This window comes from Schistocerca americana, chromosome 5, assembly GCF_021461395.2.
Source record: "Schistocerca americana isolate TAMUIC-IGC-003095 chromosome 5, iqSchAmer2.1, whole genome shotgun sequence".
Lineage (NCBI taxonomy): Eukaryota > Metazoa > Arthropoda > Insecta > Orthoptera > Acrididae > Schistocerca > Schistocerca americana.
Genome location: NC_060123.1, coordinates 448,755,305 through 448,775,140, shown reverse-complemented (window position 1 = coordinate 448,775,140; position 19,836 = coordinate 448,755,305). Strand labels below are relative to the sequence as shown.

The 19,836-nt window shown below is 42.8% G+C and overlaps 1 protein-coding gene across 3 annotated transcripts in view; it reads right to left on the bottom strand.

Moving 5' to 3' along the window:
- The window catches only part of LOC124615319 (carnitine O-acetyltransferase-like), a 103,132-nt gene that overhangs the window by 19,837 nt on the left and 63,459 nt on the right, over positions 1-19,836 (bottom strand). For all 3 annotated transcript variants that reach the window (XM_047143118.1, XM_047143119.1, XM_047143120.1), the window contains exons 8-9: positions 13,972-14,150; positions 11,690-11,790 (exon numbers count right to left, since the gene is read on the bottom strand). In XM_047143118.1, the coding sequence (XP_046999074.1) occupies positions 11,690-11,790; positions 13,972-14,150 (280 nt within the window). The remainder of the gene's footprint in view (positions 1-11,689; positions 11,791-13,971; positions 14,151-19,836) is intronic.

The following is a 19,836-nucleotide window of genomic DNA, read 5'->3' as shown; positions in this document are numbered from 1 at the left end:
AAAATTTATCATTTTGCAAAGACCGAAGGAGTGATCTGTTTTACTCACTAAAAACATTCAACAACAGCCTAGATCGCATAAATATTTCTTTGTTTGAAAACAACTGGTTTCGACAGACTTTACTGTATCTTGAGGTCTTAAAAAATCTTTTTCTTATGAAATGTATTGATTTTACATTTTTATGTGGCTAAAAATATTCTAAATATTTAAGAATATGTCCAGCTTATGAAAACAAGTGTGGTGCTGTGTACTGTGTTTTTACGACATGACAACCATCTGTGAATGATATATACGACCATCTGCACAAGGTGCTTTATGTTTTTAAATGTTTTAGTTATGACTGGACTGATTTTTATCCACATGACAGTTTGGCATGGGGTCCAGCATAAAATAAAGACCTTTCATAACAAAAGGATTTCTGAGACCTGAAGATGACAGCAAGTCTGTTGAAACTGGTAGTTTTTAAAAAAAGGGAATATTTATGTGATATTGGCTGTTGAATGTTTTTAGCAGTTATTGAGAACAGTTGGCTGATGAACGTGGGGAAAGGGTAGGGAAGGATGCATGAGGCGAGGAGGGGGTAGTGAGCAGTGCAAGGCAGGAGCAGGAAAAACAGATGACTCAGTGGTTGCACAACAAGACAAACGGAATTCTGAGGAGCTGACCATAATTATAAGAGTTACAGAAAGAGACACAGTGGAAAAAGGAGGAAGGTGGAGACGGAAACATGGAGTGGTGAGGGGTGGAAAGACGGAAGGAGACAGGTGGAGGGAGTGTGTGTGTGTGTGTGTGTGTGTGTGTGTGTGTGTGAGAGAGAGAGAGAGAGAGAGAGAGAGAGAGAGAGAGAGAGAAGAGAGAGAGTAGAGAGTGTGCGAGTGCCTGCATGGGGGAGTGAGGGGCAGGGGTTGGAGGTGGTAGGAGGAGGCAGTACATGATATAGCTGGTGAAGAAGTGGTTTGGACAGAAGAGAGAAGAAAAAAGGTAAGATGGGGGCTGTGGGAAACAGGTTAGTGGATGCTGAGGCCAGGAGGATTGGGAGAGTGTAGGATTGGTGAACAGGCAATTCCCACCTATGCAGTTTAAAGGAAAAAACCAGAGCTGGAAGGGAGTATATAAATGACTCGAGTAGTGAAGCAACTGTTTAAGTCATTTTGGCTGTGGTGCACAGCATGTTCAGCAACTGGAGCACCAAGTGTGCACTTTGCCACAGTTTGGCAGTGGCCATTCAAGCAAGGAGACAATTGCTTACCTGGTACGCCTATATAAAATTTTACACAGCACAGCTGATACGTAACATGGTTGCTTTGCTTTCATATATGGCCTTGCCTTTAATAGGACAGTAAATGCCTCTGACCTGACTGTGGCAGGAGGTGGTGGATGAGTGTATGGGAAAGGTCTAGCACCTGGGCCAACCACAATGAAATGATCCATCGGTGGGGATGGAAACACGCATGAACAATGACATTCTGCAGGTTTGGTGGGCAGTAGAAGACTTCTTTGGGTGATGTGGATACAATATCCCTCATCTCAGAGCATGAAAAATGAAGTCAAAGTCCTGATTAAGCATGTGGTTGAGCTTTTCAAGGTTAGGGTGATAATAGGTGATCAGAGGAGAGGTGGTCTGTGGATGTTTAACAGGCTTACTGGTGTCAGAGGAGATTACCCAGGAGTTCTGTTTACAGGTGAGATGGATAGCATAATGTCTGACAGATGAGATGGATAGCATAATGTCAGGCTATTGGTATATTTTGACAACTCATACTTCCCATTGCAGGTGGGTTGCGAGGCTGCAAGGAAGTGACTTTTGGGCACAATGGATGACAGCTGCGAAAGTGGAGGTATTATTGTCTCTCTCTCTCTCTCTCTCTCTCTCTCTCTCTCTCTCTCTCTCTCTCTCTCCCCACCCCCCCCCCCCCACCCCCACCCCCTACCCTTCCCGCCTTTCCAGCCCTTGTCACCCTCTTCCCCCTCCCTGCACCCCTCTCTTCTTTGTCTCCATACTCCTCTTTCACCCTCCTCCTTTCTACATCTCTTATATGCTCTACTGTTCTGAATCCCTTTTGTCCTGTTGTGCAGATTCTGAGTTATCTGTCTTTCCCCCTTCTGCCTATCCCACTAGCCCTCCCTGCCTTTTGCATCCTTCCCTAGCCCCTCCCCATGCATCAGCCCACAGCCCAGGCAACTGCTGACAATAATCAATATTTTCGCAGCTGCAGAAGTGTTAGCTTTGGTGTGTGTGTGTGTGTGTGTGTGTGTGTGTGTGTGTGTGTGTGTGTGTGTGTGTACTTTCTACTAGAAAAAGAGCCAGAGCTCAAAAACTTGTGAACACTGTTTACTGTTACCTGTTGTCTCTGCAACACGCATAAAACTGCTATAGGTGAGTGGTTGCCTTCCATTATTTTACTTGTGAATATAATATTTTTTCTCCAGCACACTGGTATTTTTCAAAGAAAATAGTTGCCTGGATATGTAAATATTGACTTCTGTCTGCAGAACATCACCACTTGCCATGCAAGTTTACAACGAACATGTCAACTTCCGATGTAACTAACATTACTTTTCACTTAACAGGATAAGCACTGAGTCATTGTCAGGCAAAAAAAAAAAAAGTATGATGGACAGACTGACGGGGTTTAAGGGGCCAAACTGAGGCCATCGGTTCCACAAAACTTTGTGTGTCAAGCAGGGAAAAGTTCCCAGAGAGAAAGGACAGAAAAGAAAAATCCAAATTAACCTCCAAAGCAGCTGGAACTCCCAAACAGATTATGCATTGGGAGATAAACCCTCTGCATCCAACGAGTGCTTTCACACCCTCCTTTACCAAAAGGAAACTGGCTACACAGACAAACTGATAAAATCTCAGGAAAGAACAATGACAACGAGACAGTAAACCAACAGTAGATGGAAAATAATAAAAAAAAGAAGAAGAAGAATTAAAAAAGCGGGAAGGGCATGAGCCAGGCCAGACCATTAATTGCAGCTAAGGGACCCCACGGTTGCAAGAGGCAACAGGCAACCTTCCAATTCCAAAAGCGGCTGATGAGGCCAATGTGCCTTACATCACAGAGAGGAATAAAAATTACATTCATGGGTAAAATATAAAGCCAGATCAGCTGCTTTGGCATTGTCTGCAGAACAAGGTGCTGCGTTAAGCAAGTTAATGGAGTCACCACAACATTACCAAATTATGGCAGTCCAGTAGGATGTAGGCCATAATATGGGCACCACACCGACTATGTAGTGGATCCTCACATCAGAGAATGTGCCCATGGTTTTGCCTAGTGTGGCCAAAGCATGAACGTTAGACTGCACTATGGTTATGGTCTCCTTTATGGTGCACAGTTTATTCAGTGAAACCAGAAAATCAGTATTCCAAGCCTCCAACATGTCCAATTCCAGGACAGGACCCCAGCTCCAATGTAAGCATCCTGGTAGCCAACCAGTCAACATGTTCGTTTGCCCACAGTTACAAGGGGTCCATCCAAAGATTACCGACCATCCAGCTTGGTGGAGGCCATTAAGGAGATCCTGGATAGCCAAAACCAATGGTTGTTGAGGGTTGCACTGACTGATAGCTCAAAGTCTACTAAGGGAGTCACTGCTGATTAAGAATATCTTGCCGATGCTACAACAAAGGTGTCAGAGCTCAAGCAATGGCCACCAGTTCTGCAGTGAATACACGCATCCGTTAGGCAGGGAGAGTAGTTCACTGCACCCTGCAAGTGTGTAGGCAAAACAGGTTCATCCACTGACAATAAAGCCTTCAGTGTGTAGCACTTATGAGGCTCAAAATGTATCAAGGTTGACCAGGAACAGGCAGAGAAAAATCAGTCTTTCAGTCCCATCTGAGGATGGGATAACACACCGTGGAGGTATACACAATTCCTCCCTGACAAGAGGTAACAGTGGGGGAAATTGGAGTACAGAGCAGAGACATTTTATACGAACTGTGACCCTGAATCCAGTCTTGGGTCTCTTACGGGAGGTCAGTATCCATTCCAGGAAAAAGGATATGGTAGTCTGGATGCTCAGGAGTGCAGCGAGTGTGTAATGCATAGCTGAGCAGCACTTTATGTTGCCTGATCTGTAGGAGATGGACCCCATCCTCTTTGAGTAGGCTCTTCACAGGGCTGGGACCCCATTCTGCAGTAGATGGAGGATATTGTGGGAAGCATGAACTTTAAACCTGAAATTATGGTGGAACAAGAAGTTCTGTTCCCCATGAACCATGGAACTTGCCACTGTTTGGCAGGCTTGTTGGGGAGGTTCGCATGCCTCAGTGATACAGATAGCCATCCCATAGGTGCAACCACAATGGAGGGATATCTGTAGAGAGGCCAGACAGATATTTGGTTCCTGAAGAGGGGCAGCAGCCTTATCAGTAGTTGCAGGGGCAACATCTGGATGATTGACTGATCTAGCCTTATAAAATCAACCAAAATAGCCTTGCTGTACTAGTACTGCAAATGGATGAAAGCAAAGGGAAACAACAGCCATAATTTTTACCGAGGGCATGCAGCTTTACTGTATGGTTAAATGATGATGGCCTCCTCTTGGATAAAATATTCCAGAGGTAGAAAAGCCTCCCATTCGGATCTCCAGGTGGGGACTACTCAGAAGGACGACGTTATCAGGAGAAACTGGCATTCTATGGATAGGAGTGTGGAATGTCAGATCCCTTAATCAGGCAGGTAGGTTAGAAAATTTAAAAAGGGAAATGGATAGGTTAAAGTTAGATATAGAGGGAATTAGTGAAGTTCGGTGGCAGGAGGAACAAGACTTCTAGTCAAGTGAATACAGCATTATAAATACAAAATCAAATAGGGGTAATGCAGGAGTAGGTTTAATAATGAATAGGAAAATAGGAATGCGGGTAAGCTACTACAAACAGCATACTGAACGAAATATTGTGGCCAAGATAGACACGAAGCCCACGCCTACCACAGTAGTACAAGTTTATATGCCAACTAGCTGCACAAATGACGAAGAGATTAATGAAATGTATGATGAGATAAAAGAAATTATTCAAATAGTGAAGGGAGATGAAAGTTTTATAGTCATTGGGGACTGGAATTCAATAGTAGAAAAAGGAAGAGAAGGAAACGTAGTAGGTGAATATCGACTGGGGGTATGGAATGAAAGAGGAAGCCGCCTGGTAGACTTTTGCACAGAGCATAACTTACTCAAGACTAACACTTGGTTTAAGAATCATGACAGAAGGTTGTATACATGGAAGAGGCCTGGAGACACTGGAAGGTTTCAAATAGATTATATGATGATAAGACAGAGATTTAGGAACCAGGTTTTAAATTGTAGGACATTTCCTGGGGCAGACATGTACTCTGACCATGACCTATTGGTTATAAACTGTAGATTAAAACTGAAGAAATTGCAAAAAGGTGGGAATTTAAGGAGATGGGACCTGGATAAACTGAAAGAACCAGAGATTGTAGAGAGTTTCAGAGAGAGCATTAGGAAACAATTGACAAGAACGGGGGAAAGAAACAGAGAGGAGAGGAGGAGGAGGAGGAGGAGGAGGAGGATGGGTAGCTTTGAGAGATGAAATAGTGAAGACAGCAGAGGATCAAGTAGGTAAAAAGACGATGGCTAGTAGAAATACTTGGGTAACAGAAGAAATATTGAATTTAATTGATAAAAGGAGAAAATATAAAACCACAGAAAATGAAGCAGGCAAAGAAATACAAACATCTCAAAAATGAGATTGACAGGAAGTGCAAAATGGCTAAGCAGGGATGGCTGGAGGACACATGTAAGTATGTAGAGGCATATATCACTAGGGGTAAGATAGATACCACCAACAGGAAAATTAAAGAGACCTTTGGAGACAAGAGAACCACTTGTATGAATAACAAGAGCTCAGATGGAAACCCAGTTCTAAGCAAAGAAGGGAAAGCAGAAAGGTGGAAGGAGAATATAGAGGGTCTATACAAGGGCGATGTACTGGAGGGCAATATTATGGAAATGGGAGAGGACGTGGATGAAGATGAAATGGGACATATGATATCGCGTAAAGAATTTGACAGAGCTCTGAAAGACCTAAGTCAAAACAACGGCTCAGAAGTAGACAACATTCCATTAGAACTACTGATAGCCTTGGGAGAGCCAGCCACGACAAAACTCTTCCATCTGGTGGGCAAGATGTATGATACAGGCAAAATACCTTCAGACTTCAAGAAGAATATAATAATTCCAATCCAAAGAAAGTAGGTGTTGACAGGTGTGAAAATTACCAAACTATCAGTTTAACAAGTCATGGTTGCAAAATACTAACACGAATTCTTTACAAATGAATGGGAAAACCTGGTACAAGGTGACCGTGGAGAAGATCAGTCTGGATTCCATAGAAATTTTTGAACACGCAAGGCAATACTGACCCTACGACTTAGAAGATAGGCTAAGGAAAGGCAAACCTACGTTTCTAGCATTTGTAGACTTACAGAAAGCTTTTGACAACGTTGACTGGAATACTCTTTCAAATTCTGAAGCTGGCAGATGTAAAATACAGAGAGTGAAAGGCTATTTACAATCTGAGCAGAAATCAGATGGCAGTTATAAGAATCAAGGGGCATGAAAGGCAAGCGGTGGTTGGAGAAGGGAGTGAGACAGGGTTGTAGCCTACCCCCAATGTTGTTCAATCCGTACATTGAGCAAGCAGTAAAGGAAACAAAACTTTTGGAAAAGGAATTCAAATCCATGGAGGAAAATAAAAACCTTTGAGGTTTTCTGATGACACTGAAATTCTCTGAGGGACAGCAAAGGACCTGGAAGAGCAGCTGAATGGAATGGACAGTGTCTTGAAAGGAGGCTATAAGATGAACATCAACAAAAGCGAAATGAGGATGAATGGAATGTAGTTGAATTAAACCAGGTGATGCTGAGGGGATTAGATTAGGAAATGAGACACTTAAAGTAGAAATGAGTTTTGCTATGCAGAGCAAAGCAAAATAACTGATGATGGCCGAAGTAGAGAGGATATAAAATGTAGACTGGCTATGGCAAAGAAAGCGTTCCTCAAGAAGAGAAATTTGTTAACATCGAGTATAGATTTAAGTGTTAGGAAGTCTTTTCTGAAAGTATTTCTATGGAGTGGAGCCATGTACGGAAGTGAAACATGGATGATAAACAGTGTAGACAAGAAGAGAATAGAGGCTTTCTAAATGTTGTGCTAGAGAAGAGTGGTGAAGATCATGTAACTAATGAGGAGGTACTGAACAGAATTGGGGATAACAGAAAATTGTGGCACAACTTGACTAGAAGAAGGGATCGGTCGGTAGGATACGTTCAGAGGCATCAAGGGATCACCAATTTAGTGTCGGAGGGAAGCGTGGAGGATAAAAATTGTAGAGGGAGACCAAGAAATGAATACATTAAGCAGATTAAGAAGGATGTAGGTTGCAGTAGTTATTCGGAGATGAAGAGCCTTGCACAGGACAGATCAGCATGGAGAGCTGTAACAAACCAGTTTCTAGACTGAAAGTAACAACAACAACAACAAGTTCTGGACAAAAATTGGGAGTACACACTGGAGACCCCACTCATGAAGGGTAGGTAACCAGGATGTGGTTTCACTACGTTGTGTCATAAATCTTTTGCATGTTGTTGAGGACAGTGAAAAGATGCTGACATTGGGCTAAAGCTAACCACACAACAGACTCCAGGCAGATCAAATTGTTGGCAGTAAAATGGCCTTGGTGAAATCCACCCTGGGGCAGAACCGAAAGACCATGAGACTCAAAGTACCAACACAGCTGTCAGATTACCATATGTTCAAGCAACTTGCACAGAACATTAGTGCGACTAGTTGGGTAACAGTTGTCCATCTCAAGAGGATGTTTACCCATTTTCAGTACTGGGACAATCATGCTTTCTCACCAATGAGAAGGCAACTCACCCTTGCTCCAGACACTGGAAAATGGCAAAGATGTGTCTTTGGCAATCACCTGCTAAGTGTTTAAGCATTTTGTTGTGGATGCAGTCTAGCCCTGGGGCTGTGTAAGGGCAAAGAGCTATGACACTGAGGGACTTCTCACTCACTGAATGGAGCATTATATGGCTCCAGGTGGCGAGTAGTAAATGCTAAGCGAAGGTGTTCAACCCACTACTTGAGGACGCTTGCATAATACAAAGCAAAATGTTCGGTAACAGCATCTGGGTCAGTGTAGACAACATCATTTACAGAGATACAAGGGACCCACGGAGGGGACTAGTGTCGATGCAGGTGTCTAATCTTTGCACAAACCTGCAAATGAGGGCTACGTGGTCCAATGGTAGCAACATACCATTCCCAGCAATCTCTTTTCAGTCATTTTATGAGGCAGCAGTCCCGGAAAAGAGCTACTTCAAGGAAACAAGGTGCTCCATTGACGGATATCACTTATGGTAATGGAGGGACAGTATGCGATTTCTAATGACCACAATAAGTTCGGGGGTCCACCAAAGTATTATCTTCTGACAGGGAGTCACAAGAAAGAGGGAATCAGTAAATCAACTGCTGAGATAATGGCTGCAGTTGTGCTCTGGACAGCCACATCGATACCTCCACGTCTCAGGGTGCAAACAACAGCAGTGGTTAAAATACCCCAATCAACTTTGGAGAGAGCCCAACTGGGTGGCTGCCCAGGCCAGTTACGCTGAGAGAGGATCAAGACTTTTGGAAATGACTACTATCACACAGGTCATTATGGACTCCCTGATGGATGGATGGACAGAAGAAATCAGAAACTGCAATTGGAAAGTTTAATGGCCAAATAAGATCCATATGCCACACTGAAATGTGTGGGAACACCAGGATTCGAAAGAGAAAAATAGAGCTCTGTGAGCAAGTTTTCAAAAAGCTCTACCATGGCCAGTGGTCGTAGTTGCTGCCCTCAATATTAGGAAGGGTGGGAGTGTTCCGGTGTAACATCAAAAGCCGGCACGTCGGCCTGAACGACTCTCCACATGCACCAGGAATCAAGTATTGCAACTGTTTCTTGCATCCTATAGTTCGCACCCATGAGATGGACCATCACCAGCAGAACCGCTTCACGGCCGCAGCCATCGGGCACTGCTCCACCCCTCTGCATCCAACACTGAAGGAAGGCCGCAAGTATTCCTTCATATCGCATGATATTGTCTTTTACAGGGTTTTTAGTGGCAGCAGATGGGGGGCGCAAGGTGAGGTAGTCCGCTGACTTGGCACTTCCAAGTATCTTATTTCACATCCAGATGGCTTGCAGTGCTGACATCACAATCAGCTCCACCACTGTCATATACCCGGTGATCCTTCTGTGTCTCTTCCTCAGATTCACGGATCCCAAGGACAGCATGGCCACAGAAGCCGCCAGAGGGTGTCGTCATGACACCGAGGGATGACCCCATTGAGACAGTGCCTTTGCCTCCTCTCATCCTACCGATGGAGCTGGACCCGCCCACACCGCAGCTGCTGTCATCTTCCACATCTGGTACTTGGCCTCCAGAGGTGGACGCGTACCCTTCTGGACATTTTCTGGGAGATGTTTCTGCCAGAGTGCAGGCTGGATGGTGGGGTAGGGCCGGAAGCTTGACATCCCCTGCAACCACAGCTTTCAGTCCAGTGCAGCGTCCACCCTCTGGCCTCCCCCACCGTTGTCGCGCTCACTACACAATGATGGTACTACGGTTTGGGAGGGGGGCAGTAATGTTCCAGCGTAACATCAAGTGCCGGCATGTCGGCCTGAACGAAACATCAGAGAAGCCTGTGAGACTATGTCAGCCAACAGAACTCTGACTTGGACGACGCCATGACAGGAGAGGCACCTATATGAAGAGAGTATAAGCGCCCCTCCAGCTAGCCTCGGCCACACTTGAAGAGCCCCACTAGAAGACGAGCTGTGATATAAACCCTATAGCAGTGACTATGAACTTGTGATTTGTTTGCATGGAAATGGTATATATTGAAGGAATTGACTATTTGCATGTCGCCAATTGGTTGACCTCATCGTAAAAAGGCAAAGTTAAGTATTGTCAATTTACTTTACTGTAATAAGCTCTGGTAATAAGATTTGCTGGAATTATTGTTTCGCTATCTGAGAAAGCAGCATCCTAGGCACCCTATATTAGATGAGTGGGCAGGATCCCACAGGGAGGAGCTGAGAAAACAGTGCATAAAATGCATTCTGGGGCATCTTATCATCAGGAGGCACATACACATTACAGACAGCAAATTCCACAGATGCCTCCACATGAACAGTGCAGCCTGTTGAGTTGTGTGGCACTTATTTTCTGTAGATAAGAGTCCAGAATGTGCATGGAAACACCAGCCAAACTTCTTTCACAGACAGTGTGATTCTTAAAATAGCCCCAATAACTGCAGAGGGTGGGGGTCCATATTCCTGGGAAACAAGTTTCCCAGAGAGCAAGGCAAAGAGCAGGAGAAATGCACAAGAGATGTCATAGCTGAGTCAGGTGACAGGAAAAACTACTGCAATTTCACTGGAGGATAACACTGCCAGTATCCTGTGGGGACTTGAAGGGACCAAGGAGTCAGATCATTCCTCAGGGCTGCAGCTGCCACTGGTTGCGAGGATACGGAATCCGCCGAGGGTTGCGAATGAATGTTGCTGGTGGGTAGGGAGCCAACACTCGGAAAGGGGGTGTGATTAAAGCAGTAGAGAAGGGCTCCTGTGGAACAGGGGAGCAGGTGTAGTAGAGCAGCTCCAGTGCCTAATGTAGAAGACACGGAGTGGAATGGTACAGCCACTAGAGAGGATGACAAACTTGTAGCTATAGCATGCATTATCATCATACATGCAGGATGTAGATGATCACATTTCTTCTTGTTCTCGTTACAGGGGAGTCGATCAAGAGTCTTGTGGTTTCTTTTCCTGTTGGAAATATGTCTGTAAAATTTGGAGTGGGGGGAGAAAAAGGATATGGGACATCAAACCTAACAATGGAGACCATATAATTATGAAGGAAAAGTTTTAGAATGCTGGAAGGGAAGAAAATGAAGTGTCCCAAATCACACCAAATCCAAGCACAACTGACACCAAGGAGACTATCCAATGGAAAGCAAGGAGGGGAGGAAGTTGAACAATAAACTTGCAACATAGAAAGAAATAGTGCTTCAAGCGCTAGGCCTCTGTGATGGTCAAGCACATATTCACGAAAGAGATTCGAGCCCCCTGGGGAGCAAAAAAAGAATGAAAACTTTGCTAGCTTTCAGGTGACTACACACACACACACACACACACACACACACACACACACACACACACACACCTGAGCCTGTTGATGACTCAATCCTTTTACTATTCGGTGAGTGGTCTCCTTTACTCCTAAATTATTTAAATTCTGCCGGAGCCTTTCCTATCATATTAACATGACTTTTCAATATATATTCAGGCAATTTGCAGATGTGGATAAAGTGTGTAGTTTTATGTTCTTTTGAGGAGAGAGAGAGAGAGAGAGAGAGAGAGAGAGAGAGAGAGAGAGAGAGAGAGAGAGAGAATCCAAATTACTACAGGTCATAGAAAAAAAAAAGTAAATGTGTTTCATTTGACATTATTTGTATAAAAAACAATAGGAGAAAAGGAGGATAGGTGAAAAAGAGGGGACATCTTGTACATAGCATTTACTGTAGCATGGTATTTAGAATTGGATTTTAAAGTGTCCATCTTTCAAGAGAAGGTAGTTTACGTAAACTTACATGTAATCCATGATATGGTCCATCAAATTAGCAATGGGAGGCCCCTCAGCAGGACTATGCTCATATGTCAGTCCTAATTCTCCATCAGGACCAACCACAAACTGAAAAAAAAATTAACACTAAAAATAAGTCATCTCTGATGTAATTGCTGAATTAAATGGAAGAGAAAGGAAGGGGGATTGAGAGAGGGTGGGAGGTGGGGGGGGGGGGGGAGGGAGGAGATGGAAATGGAGAGGTAGAAGGACAGGGAAAGACTATTTAATGGATTTGCGTACATATGAGGAGCACAATAACATTCTAAAAGTAAAAAAGTAAATTCCTCAAAGAAAACAGCTTGAAAGTACATACATTATTAAATTACAATAATGTGTACCAAAAATAAAATATTTTAATGCTAACTAGAAGACAGAATGACATGCCACTAATTAAGGAGGCAAACTGCAAGTACTGCTGATTGCACACATTTAAAAGTAGAAAAAACTATCCTAGATCTTGGAACTGTTGTTCCTCAGGGAGAAGACAATGATGAAGAGGGAGATTGTAGAGAGAGTGGTGAATTTTACTTGTGATGGAAGTAAATACCTTCAAGACTTTCTTCTTACTGTTCTGCCTATGTGCTGTTTGTAATTCTGGCCTGTTCATCTTTCAATGTCATTTAATTATCTGGTCAGTCCTCATTAATATTTTCTTATGCTTTGTGATCTTTTCTCTCTGTTCAGAGATCTTTTTTCTAATTGCTGTCTCTCTCTCTCTCTCTCTTCCCCCCCCCCCCCCCCCCCCCCTTCATCTTCCACTTCCTTGGTTTCATAACAGGTGGTTGCCCTCAGTTTAAGGTATGAATAATTTTACCCTCCTTTCTAACCTCGCTCACAGTTTCTTTTTTTACTCTCTGAGGAAAAAACAACAGTTAAAAAGTTAGAATAGTTTTTTCTACTTTGAGAAGTATCCCACTGTCTTCCCCTCATTCAGTATTACAGACTGAAGTAAAGTTGGACAGAAAGCTGAGTAAGTAATGAAAGGAGGAGCAGTTTTTAACCAAATGAGACTCTTTGTATTATAAAATTTATATCTGTAAAAGAAAGAGGGAAAAAAGGTGAAGGTTTAATGCTGCATCAATGAAAAGAGGTCTTGCTCAGTGCTCGGTTTGACCTACAGCTAATAGCAATATGTCAAATTGCAAAAAAATCAACAGTTGTTAATACAATTTTGAGAGTACCCAATTGTAATGTATACAACTTAGGTGAATAATGCATATACTGTCGGCAGCACCAAGATGCTGTCCACTCTCAATGCTGTTGTCTATAGGAAAGTTGCAATGTCAGAAGAGTAAAGTGAAATGCAGGAAAACTTGCACAGGATCGACAACAGCAGTTAACCCTGGATATAAAGAGGCAAAGAGATGGATTACTGTTTGATTACACTATTGGCAATAAATCACTAGAATTGGTAACAAAGGAAAATAAGCAGGAGCAACCATTGCCCAGAGTGAGGAAAAATAGAATGACCACATGAAAATATTACAAAAATCAGATGCCAGTCAGACTCACTGGAAGAATCTTAAGTAAATGTAATTTATCCATAAAAGAAGGATTTTACAAACTCCTCGTTCACAAGATTCTTGAGCAGTGCTCATCAGAGTGGAGCCCATACTGGATAGCAGTAACAGAGCGGGGAGGGAGGGATGGAGAAGATTAAATAAAGAGTGGTACACATTGTCACATCTTTGACTGTCATTTCATTTGGCAAGAAATGCAGGCTATCGTACAGAAAAGGGGATATCTGAGAATGCCAGTGGCAGAGCCTCTTAATGTGACAACGCACCCAGTCTTTGCACACATTCTGTGCAGAAATAGTAGAAAGAATACAACGGAGACACTTAACATCTAGTTCCCCCAATGGTCAAGGTACTTCAATCATGAATACTTTTGCGATGAAATGGCTCACCGTCACAGTGAAATTTGAAGTCCTCAAGACCACTACCGAACTCTAATTACAGTTTTGGCGTGTCATTTTTTCTGATGTGTAGTGTGTGAAAGAGAAGCAGCTGTGTGATTCTATGTATGCAATCACAATTCGATATTCACACAATGTACACAGTAATCATGCTCTTCAATATTCTCCAGCTGTGCCTAAAGAAGACACAGACAGAATCTACAGAAACGATAAGTAGTACTCCTCATTTATCAGAAAAAGATAAGTAATTTATCTACATGCTTCCAAAGAATTCTGCAAATTAATATGTGTAATACATCTAATACTTTTTACATAACTTGTTTACATACCTGTACAGTTTTGTCATACCAACGATTTGCACCATTCACTTTACTTCCAAGTCCATGAACCATTTGCAAAGCATTTACTGTTGATTTATTCAAGCCCTTTAAGTTAGGATTGGGCTTGTCAAGGCACATAAGGAACAAAGATGTCTTAATGCTGTCTAGTGCGTAACTATTTGATTTATCTGAAAAGAGGAAAACAAGTCAAGTATGAATAGGGAAACAATGTCAGGTGTTATTAAGACACATTGTCTACAGTATGTATCCTCTCTTTTCTTTGTTTTGGCATCACTGTAGAACTTGTCCTCTCTTACTGGTAACAATGCATAAGAAAACTGGCTACAAAATTAACTACTGAAGAGTATAATAGGCAATGTTGATGGTCCTCATTGGTTCGCAGCTGGATTCCATCGTGCCGATGACACAATATATATAAGGTGATTAAGAATGAGTCATTGGGTTTTGGCGTGTTACAGCTTTCAATATATAATACCCACCCATTTGTACTAATAAACAATCCAAAGAGCATATGTTAAAGCTTTGTTTATGCCATTACAGGTTCCATTTTGATTCGTCAGGTGGTAGGGCAATAAAAGTTTGCAAAATTGAGACTAATCAAGAGAAGCATTTTGTGTTGTAATATGAGAAGACAGAATCCATCAGTACCATGCAGTAGGCATTCCAAAGACAATACAACATACAGCCACCAACACACCAAAGCATTCTGTGATGGTATTGACAGTTCACGGACACAAGTTGCTTCTGTAAAGGAAGACACTCCAGGAGACCACTCATCACAGAGGAAACAATGGTGAGTGTTTGAGATGTGTTCTTTCATAACCCAATGAAATGTACACATTGTACAGTTCATGAACTGGGCATTCCTTAGCCAATTGCGTGGAAGATTCTGCAGAAGCAATTACATCAGAAACCGTATTGCATACAGGTGTTGTGACGTTTACGGCCAAATGACTGCACCATCAGGAGCGAATTTTGTGAAGTTTTCCAGGGAGCAATGAAAGACGACTAATTTCCCTGCTGATTCATGTTCAGTGATGAGACGATGTTCCATTTAAACAGTAAAGTCAATCGTCACAACGTCTGCATAAGGGGCATGGAAAATCCCAATATTACAGTGGAGACTAAAAAGATTCTTCCATGCTGTGTTGCATAGCAATGTTTAAGGATCCCACTTTTTTTTTTTTTTTTAAAGCTGTGTCATGTATGACGTACCTACACATGTTACAAAACAGGTTGTTTTCGAAACTGATAGCTGTTAATCAACATTTCATATTCCAACAAGATGAGCTCCACCTCATTGGCATAGATATGAGCATTGTCATCTGAACAAGGAAATTCTAAACCGGAGGGTCGGGCGATGAGCTCAGGATGATTTGGCACTCCTAAGGTGGCTCCCTTTACAGTTCATGACTCTTTTCTTTGGAGATATGTCCAGTGTGTGTGTGTGTGTGTGTGTGTGTGTGTGTGTGTGTGTGTTCTGACAACACTGGTTGAACTCCAGGACTGCAGGACTGCATCACTGCCACACTGGTGAACACTGACAGGGACATGCCCAAACATGTATGGGCTTAGCCGACTACCGCTTAGATGAGGATAGTGCAACAGAGATAATATAGAACATTTGTAATGATGTGCAAGAACTGAAAAATGTGTTTTTTCATACAATGTATCAATTACTATTTTGTACGTAATATTTTGCAAAATACATTCATACAAAACCCAATGGATCATTTATAATCACTGTGTTTCGATGATCCAACTGGCTACCATGTTCAGGTGAGATTGCAGGTGCAGAATCACACTGGAACATCACATACAGCAGCTCATTAATGCCCTTTTTCAGATGTTTTAGTATACAAAAAAGAAATTGGGACTTTGGAACACAGTGTATACAGTAAACCTATGCATAAGGACCACTACCTCCATGCTACTAGTTGTCATCCATTACATACACAGTTCAAGAGAGCTTATGCTATTTCGGATTCTGATAATCAGGTGCTGGAACTGGATTACCTTAAGGTTGCTTTCAGGCAAAATGGATATACTGATCGTCAAATCGCCCATGGTTTTCAATTGGGACCACCATGTGGACCAATAATGGACACTTAATTCATTTGGTTTTTTACCCTTTGCGGGGAGTATTTCTTGGAAAATTTTAAGAATCCTCAGCAAATATGACATTAAAAGTGTCCTTTTACCTTTGGCCAAAACCAGATCACTTTCTGGATCTGTTGAGGATGATTTGGGATTGAGGAAGCCTGGAGAATATAAAATTATTCCCTGTCACTGCAGAAGGGCTTATACTGGACAGACTATTTGAATGGTTCATGACCGATATGTTGAACATAAACGTCTTAAGTCCGCTTCAGCTTGAAAAATTAGCCGTCGCTGAACATTGTCTCAGCGAAGGGCATAATGTGTCACTTAACCCTTTTAGTGCCAAATACGATCTGATCGTGATCCAGATTTTCGGCGAAAAATGCCAGTAACGATCTGATCGTGATGCCTTTCTCATTCGCTAGGAAATACCAACAACTTTGCCTTCAAGCGGGAAAAAATGAATGAGAAAGGCATCACGATCAGATCGTTACTGGCATTTTTCGCCGAAAATCTGGATCACGATCAGATCGTATTTGGCACTAAAAGGGTTAAAGAGATGCAAATTATTGCTCTGGCTTCCCATTACTGAGATTGTGCCTTAAGGAATCTACTGAAATATGATTATTCAAGGACATTACTAACAGAGATAAAAGTTTTCCTTTAAACAAGATGTGGGCTCCTATTTTAACAGATATAAAACAACAATGGTCTGGTTTTCAACCTGCCGCATTTTAATTTGCAATTCATCACTTTTGTTAGTTTCTACTGCTGGTGGTGCAGCAATTCTTCACTTCACAGAGGGCAGCCCTTTCGCCTCTCATGGACATGCAATGACCTGTTTCTGGGGTATGAAAGGTATTTGATGTTAGCTCAGTTTCTCAGTGAATGTGCACCTGTACTCTCCCAGAAGAGGCTGGCCAGTTGGCCGTCGAAATACCCTGTTGTTAGGACAATGAAATCTGGCCATATACTGGTGAAGAGCATCAACATTTATCAAACCAGAAAAATCTTTGTAATCCCAGTAGGTGATGTCTGTATGCACTGCTGAGCCCTATACAGGGCGAAGTGAAATTCGCGGACTCGGGCTTCGCAGCACGACTCCTCACATGTCAGCAATCTCACAAAATTTTAGTTGGCGAGTACATCCAGCAGAAAAAGGACGTTAAAGAGTGGCAATCTGACAACATTGTAACCACACGTATGGTAACTACCTCTGTCAGCACATATTAGTCATGCTGTACAGTTAGTGCAGTGGATAGTTTTGGGTTAGTGTGCAGGAGGTCGATGGTTCAATCCTTGGTTGAGGCATATGTTTTTTATTTGGTAAATGTAGTACAGGTGGTACAGTATCTGGCATCAAACATCGACAGTGATTGCAGTGGGTCCCCTAGAAAGCATCTCCACCTATATACTACAATCTTGGAAATGGAAGATTGATCATCTTTGAAAGAAGCCCTTTCCACATCGTGGGCGTGAATTTATTTGCACCCCTTCATCTACTAAATGCGAAACCTGTTTTCTTTGTACCCTCCTCCAATGGTCTGATAGATTAGGACCAACTATTATTCTTACCTCGTTCAGGTCTATTACATTTCGTCAGGCCTTACGTTACCAGTAAGACTAGCAACGTGCTTTGGGAATAATGTGCAAATTCTGTTACAATTTGTATGTGTTATCACTATCACTCTAAATAAACACTGAGTCTGGTAACTGCATGCGAACATATCTCAATGCATCAATCATCATCATCATCATCCTATCGCTGGGATTGTGGAAACATCATGTCTATTACCGTTACAGAAGCAGTGTAACTAAAAACCGAACATTTCACAGTTAGCGGTGTCAGGATGAATCATGCAGAACAATATCTGTCAGAGGGGTGATGTGCGTTAGGTGGAACAGCACGCAGGGCGTATGGCATGTTTATACTGTATGCGCTATCCACCAGACAGGGACTAGTTGCAAGCAGAATAACGTGCCCGTGACAGACTCCAATATACCTGCATACACGTATCGAATTTTCTCATTGTAAACCTCTACACTGGTGGGGCAGACATATGGCATACACAAACGATGAATATGTGGACATGCTTCTGGTCCTTGGTGCACTTATAACCAGGCTGGTGTTGCCACTTGTGAATATGCTGCTAGATATCCTCGTTGACGCCATCCAGATAAAAATGTGTTTCGTTGTCTGGAGCTGCATCTTTGGGAGTCAGGTTCCCTCCTTCCACCACCGTGTGACAGAGGTGGTCCATGGACTCTGCCGTAGTCCAGCTACTGAGGAAGCTATTCTGGAGGTCATATACCAAGAACCTCAGCGAAGTACATGTACCAAAGCAAGGCAGCTGCATGTCTTGCAACACACGCTTGTTAACATGCTGCACGGGCATGGACTGCACCCCTATCATTATGCTTCCATGCAACACCTGCATCCTGCAGATCGCCATCAGAGGATGCAACTCTGTGAATGGTTCCAACAACAATGGGAAGCCAATGATGACTTCATGAACACCGTAATACAGTCGGATGAAGCAGCATTCACTTTTGAGGGTATCTTCAATATGCACAATGCCCACCATTGGTGTGAGGTTAACCCGCACGTCACCCACGACCGTGGATATTAAGATTACTTTGGTGTCAACGTCCGGGCGGGAATATTGGGCGACAGGTGTTTGGCCCCTACATGTTGCCTGACTGGTTGATTGCATGAAGGTGTCATGCATTCCCCTCAAACTATCTGCTTCATGCGTTGGAAGATGTTCCACTACATGTTTGGCAGAGGATATGGTTCCAACATGATGGCGCTCCTCCACACTCTGGAATTTATGTTCGAAAGTATTTGGACAGAACAGCTCCTGGGAAATGGCTCAGACATGGAGGTCTGATTGTATGACCACTGCATTCACCTGACCTAAATCCCCTGGATCTCTTTCTGTGGAGAAACCTGAAGGAGCATGTGCACTTTACTCTCCCGATGAATTTAGAAGAACTGGTAGTGTGTGTTCATGCTGCTTTTGTTACTGTGGACGAGGCTTTGCTGTGAAGGGTCCAGAGCTGTATATTCCAGCAGGTTGTGCAATGTTTGGATGAGCAGGGAGGTCACTTTAAGCATCTGTTGTTCGGAGGACAAAGTATTCTGTTATGAAGGTCATGTAGTCATTAATGTGGACATCATTACTGTCACTGGTTGCTAATGTGCGACATCTGAGCACTCATATTATATATACAAAAGGCGTTCAAAAAATTTTGCACAGTCGTCTCTAATTTTTTAATTTTTTTTTTTTTGCAGGAGGAGAATGAAATTTTTTGTGAACATACTTGGAACATTTAGCTATAAGTTGGTATATAAAAGCATTTTCTTTTATTTACAGGTGAGCCATAATGGCCCATGAAGTAGATGTCAGGTTGCTACAATGGTCGGTAATGGTGTTCCTCTTCAAGACCGGCGATGACTCTGCCACATCGATTCACAGGAAGTTGCTCCCTGTTTATGGGGAGGACACAGTGGATCCCAGCAGTATCCAGCGGTGGTTGCAGAGGTTTAAATAATGAGATTTCTCTCTACTGGACAATCCACGGTGCGGCAGATCATCGATGGCAGTGAGTGATGTGAATAAGGAGACCACTGATCAAATAATCCAAAATGACAGATGTGTGATGACACGACAGCTTGCTGAAATGACTCGTTTGTCATTGGGTAGTGGGGTATCATTGGTACAGTCACTAGGGTACAGAAAAATCTGTGCA